Raw genomic sequence first — 5,166 nt, forward strand, 5'->3', positions numbered from 1 at the left:
TGGAAGCGATCATTGCGCGATCCAACGGTGGATTCGTGCAAATCCTTCTTCAGCGCGAAAGTTGCAGCCGGTATCCATCACGAAGAGCCAAACCGTGTTACATCGCTCGCCTCTCGGTCAGAAATCTCGCTCGTCGGTTGTAAGTACTCTGGCGGGCGTACGGAACCAGTCGCCCAGGCGCTGTACTCACCTTTGCCGTCCCAGGTGGCTGGATCCGAGTCAAGCTCCCGACAGAAACAGTACCCAATAGCTTCCACGTCCCCACCGTCCACATGCGCTCCCGCGTGGGCTCGCGTCCAGCTCCAACCCGCTGTCCAGGTCGGTATACTTGGTCCCTCGAACGTCAAAGGACGCCCACGTAACAGCGACCCCACGCGTTTCCCCCGTTTCTATATATAACCCCCTTGCCTCCGCTCCTTCAACTGGATAGCGATTCAGAATACTTTCAAATAGAAGGAATATTCTTCCGGTCAGCTGGAGGGAGATTCGTGCATGGAGAACCCGTCGTCTGGGCCGAGGGCGGCCAGCAGTGGCAACCAGTACAAAGGGGTTCGGATGAGGAAGTGGGGGAAGTGGGTGGCCGAGGTGCGGCTGCCCAACAGCAGGGAGAGGATCTGGCTGGGGTCCTACGACACCGCCGAGAAGGCGGCACGGGCCTACGATGCCGCCTCGTATTGCCTCCGCGGCACCACGGCGGCGCTCAACTTCCCCGCCGACCCGCCCAACATTCGATCACCAGGCCGACTCACAAGAGACGAGATCCGGGCGGCGGCCACCAGGCACGCGTACGAGGCTCCTCGAGTCGAGCCGCAGGGTGATGCGGGGTCGAGCTACGCGAGGCAGGCGGCGGCGGCGGAGGATCATGTGGTGGTGCAAACGTCGACGTCGATGCCGCGGGAGTTGCTTTCGCCGCAGATTTATTACTTGCCGGCGAGGTGCGACGACGTCACAGGTACTGGCAGTCATGGTGGTGGTGGTGGTGGCAGCGACGATGATGACAACAATGACGATGGTGGAAATGAAGATACGTATCGACCATTCCGTCTTTGGAGCTTTGACGGAGAGTTTGATTAAGAGAATTAAAATGATTGGGTCGTCCCCATGATTTTTTCATGGGAATGCGAATGAGCCAAAATGGTTCGACCTAATTCTCAGGGCATGGGTATTGTGAGGGCATGTGATCTGGGTTTTAAACGTTTTTAAAACTGTGGGCGGCTGCTGGATGTTGCAACCTACGGAAGTGCTGAAAAATGAGCTTTTTGGAGTATGTTGGAATAATGTTCGAAAAGGTTGCTGGCAATTGAGCTGACAAAACTTTTCAAGAAGCTGCCGCGAAAAGAAGTAAGGGTGCACGTTGTGCTCCAAACAATGTACGAGTCCTTTACTCACCGAAAAAAAAAAAAAAAAGAAGGAGTGAGTCATATATAATGTAATAAAAGATGTTGAGTAGTGTAAAAGTGATATAATGAATATTTTGTTTGATAGACGCTGACCTTCGGTCTCAGCTTTGGTAGAATTGCGCATGCACCCGGTGAATTTCTTGAATTTTTGAAGAAAAATAGAACAAAAAATCTTCCGTGGCACGCCAAAGAGAGATGCACGGTGTATAACATGAATTATCAGACATAAGAATAGTTCATGCATGCAAAGGTTTTATGTACCTGCAAAATTTTTCTGGCAGTTTGTATGTCCTCACAGGCATCTTATTTTACTTAGAAGCCATCCCTTTTTGCTTACTCAAGCTCAATTTTGATAGTAGTATATAGGAGAGCGGTATTTTTGGTCGAGCTAGCTTTATCATTAGAAGTACTATTGGCATTTTAATAGTTTCAGATGGTGTTTGGACCAATAATACAATTGCTCCAATGATAAAATTGCATGCAGTACTATGGGAAGGTTCTCTCATGCTATTCAAATATCGAAGACGGCTAATATTTATTTGGAAGGAGACGGTCTAGACAATTACTTAATTCCATTCTCCTAGATTGTTAGGAGATTGTTTCATTCATGGCTCTCTTTTGAGGTTACTCATATTTATAAAGAAGCTAGTAGTGCAGTTGATTGAATGATTTCTTATGTGGCCAATCACATAAACTCAACTGTATAGGATTCTATGACATATCTTTCTAGTTTTTTTTTGTTAAATATTTTATTTGCTGATTTTTACGGATGTATTTATATTTGTGTAGTTTGATTTTATCTAATTTATCAAAAATATTACTTTTGTGTGCCGTACTCTTTTTTTTCATATTATTTGGTTATCCTAATAAAAAAATTAATCTTTTTTTATCCATGTCAAGCCAATTTTGCTGTGGAGCAAAGCCAAGCATTGATTTTGTACTCAAACCTGTCTTTTTTGTTTTAATAAAACACCCATTACATTAAAAATACAAAAACAAACGATTGACTAGGGTATGAGATTGTTTGAGAGTGGAATCTGACAGACATGAAAAACAGATTGCAAACCATGCATTTGGGATTTTGATTGAACAGTGTACAATCTATTTCTTTTGCGAAGGCAAAGTTCCAGCACTGATTGCAACCTTCGGTAGAGGCGATATGATACTAAAGTGCGAGAGGGATTTCCACCTCCTAGTCCTCATGATTCTTCTTCTTTTTGTGAAAAAGGGAGAGACAATTAAACCCAGCAAGCTCATAAAATGAATGAAGAGGAGAATACACACACACACCGAAGATAGACAGAGCAGGTCAACCAACCTCTCTCCAAAAATAACACTCCAGATTACTTCACTCGATGGCTGGCAAGAACTCTATTCACACTCCAAGATTTCTTGGAAGAGATTTTAGCATTCCTTTCAGGCCATAGACTAAAAGAATTATCGTAAAAGGCCGATTCCAAATTGGCACGAAGTCGTTAAACATATTTCCATCCGTCCACTTAGATGGCCTTCAACTAAGCGAAGACCCGCGTCTGATCTGTAGAGTTTAATTAATATATGAGTTCATCTACTTCTGGCAACCTCTCTGGTATTTTAGAAATGTTAACTCAACTTTGGAGATCATGGAACAGAAAAACATCCTTGATTAATTTGCTCTCATCTCCTGGAAAGCACTTCATCGATGTACAAGTACTTTGTTTATTATTGCTGGCTAGCCACCAAAAAAATGATGAAAATGGATCATTTGTCTAACAGAAACACTTTCCAAATTCTTTTTTGAACTCCAAAGAGGAAGAGAATGAGTACACACTAATTTTGCAGCAGAAGTATTGTAATTACAAGTAAAGAGCATTAGCTTAAAGAAATGATACGAGGATTACTCCATCCGAACACTTGAAAAACACTTTCAAATACTATAACAAAAATAATTTTTGGCAACAAATTGTTTGTAACATTTTTTATTATATAGCGTTACTTTTTTATTATATTTTGATAAAAATACCGCTATCTTTCAATAAATATTTTTTTATAAGTGATATTTTATCATAAATGCCACTATAAATTTATTTTTGACCGCATATAACTTGACATACTGGAAATCAGAACCGCTACTATGACATTTAACTAATATACTGATAAATAATATTATAATTTATAAAATTTTAAAAAAATTATCATTAAATCTTAATATTAATTTTTATATAGAGCTTGATTTAGTCATACCAATCTCATAAAATATGTTATTATACATATCTATTCTTAGTATTATTTATTTAATGACATGAATGCATGTTAATAAGTTAAATAAATTATTTTTGTATATTAATAATATAAATTATAGTTTCGTGGTTAAGAGCTTGCCATTCAAATAAGAAATCATTAGTTAAAATAATTTTTTTTATTCTAATCTAAGATATATAGTTTATTTTTTGATAATTTTTAATTATAGGATGTATAGTTTATTTTTTGATAATTTTTATCGGTATATAAAAAATATCGGTATTAAAATTTTAAAGATACTTACATATAATGAAATCGAAACTTTAAAGGTACTTATGTATACAGCTAAAATAAAAATTTTGATTCATATTTTTTGAAAATACTAAAAATTAATTATCGATACTATCTTAAGATGGTATATAAAAAATATTATAAAAATATTGATAAAAATATTTATAATATTTTTTCTAGTTTATGATGGTATTTAAAAATATCGTGAATAGTCATTTTTGTCGTAGTGAAAGGTTTCAAGTGTTTTGACCCAATTTGGATCTCTACGAGGATGGGTGATAGCTGTTAGCCTCGATACGGCTGTATGTATGGATCAGGAGGATATCTTTTGCAAGAAAGAAGATTCGCCTTCCTTCACATGAGTCCATGGCGGCGGCTTCGCACTAAAAAAAGGTGGATCCTTCTTTGGCATGAATGATATGAAACCCATCCTAGAGTGTATATTCTTGAGGTGTAAAACATGCACCAGGATCCCAAGTCTACATGGTCAATTTCGTTTTCACTTACTAGGTCAAAAGTCCTAAAAATAACTTGCTGAAAGGAGGGGCTGCATTCCCTTTTATTTTTCTAATAAATGCTAGTGGCTAATGTAGGCTTCATCCATTAGTCTCCTTCTAAGAAAAACATATAAGGAAAGGGGGATTGCACTCTCTAATGTTCCATCTTGAGAGTTACCTTTAGAATAAAGTTCAATGTTTGCAGGGCTCGACTATATCAGTCAATGTATCAGGTGCAGTATTTGTTGCTAGCGACAGAGGTTGTGTCTTTCGTATGAAAGAAGGATTCACCTTCCTTTACATGAACCGGCCATTAAATCATGCGAAGGTCAATTTTAGATTAGATTTGAGTTGTATCTTTTTTATAATTATTAGATAGTTAAAATATAATATCAAATATATTTTTTTATTTTAATAACACTACAAGAAATTTGATTATTAACAATGACTAATTACTATCATTAATAATTATTTTACCATCGCTAATAGTACTACAAGAAATTTGACTATGAACGATGGCTAATTACCATCATTAGCCGTCGCTAATAGTCGTTTTGCCGTCGCTAATACTATTAGCAACAGAATACATTAGTGACGGTACCCCATTGCTAATTAATGGTCGAAAAAATTATAGTCGCTAATAATTACCTTTATTAGCGATGGATATTCTAGTCATTACTAGTAACGATATTCGTAACGATATTAACGACGGCTAAAATTTATCGCTATTTATTTTATTATTTTTAAATAAAATTTTA

The 5,166-nt window shown here is 37.8% G+C and overlaps 1 protein-coding gene across 1 annotated transcript; it reads left to right on the forward strand.

Annotated features, from left to right (window-relative positions):
* Window positions 1-413: 413 nt before the first annotated feature.
* Window positions 414-1,492, forward strand: LOC105056761 (uncharacterized). The gene has a single exon (XM_010939064.4). The coding sequence runs from the start codon at window positions 493-495 to the stop codon at window positions 1,072-1,074; it is 582 nt and encodes a 193-aa protein (XP_010937366.1). The 5' UTR covers window positions 414-492; the 3' UTR covers window positions 1,075-1,492.
* Window positions 1,493-5,166: the final 3,674 nt, after the last annotated feature.

This window comes from Elaeis guineensis, chromosome 13, assembly GCF_000442705.2.
Source record: "Elaeis guineensis isolate ETL-2024a chromosome 13, EG11, whole genome shotgun sequence".
NCBI classification, from domain to species: Eukaryota; Viridiplantae; Streptophyta; class Magnoliopsida; order Arecales; family Arecaceae; genus Elaeis; species Elaeis guineensis.

Coding starts and splice junctions, on each gene's coding strand:
- LOC105056761 (XM_010939064.4), top strand. CDS start 493: ATGGAGAACCCGTCGTCTGGGCCGAGGGCGGCCAGCAGTGGCAACCAG.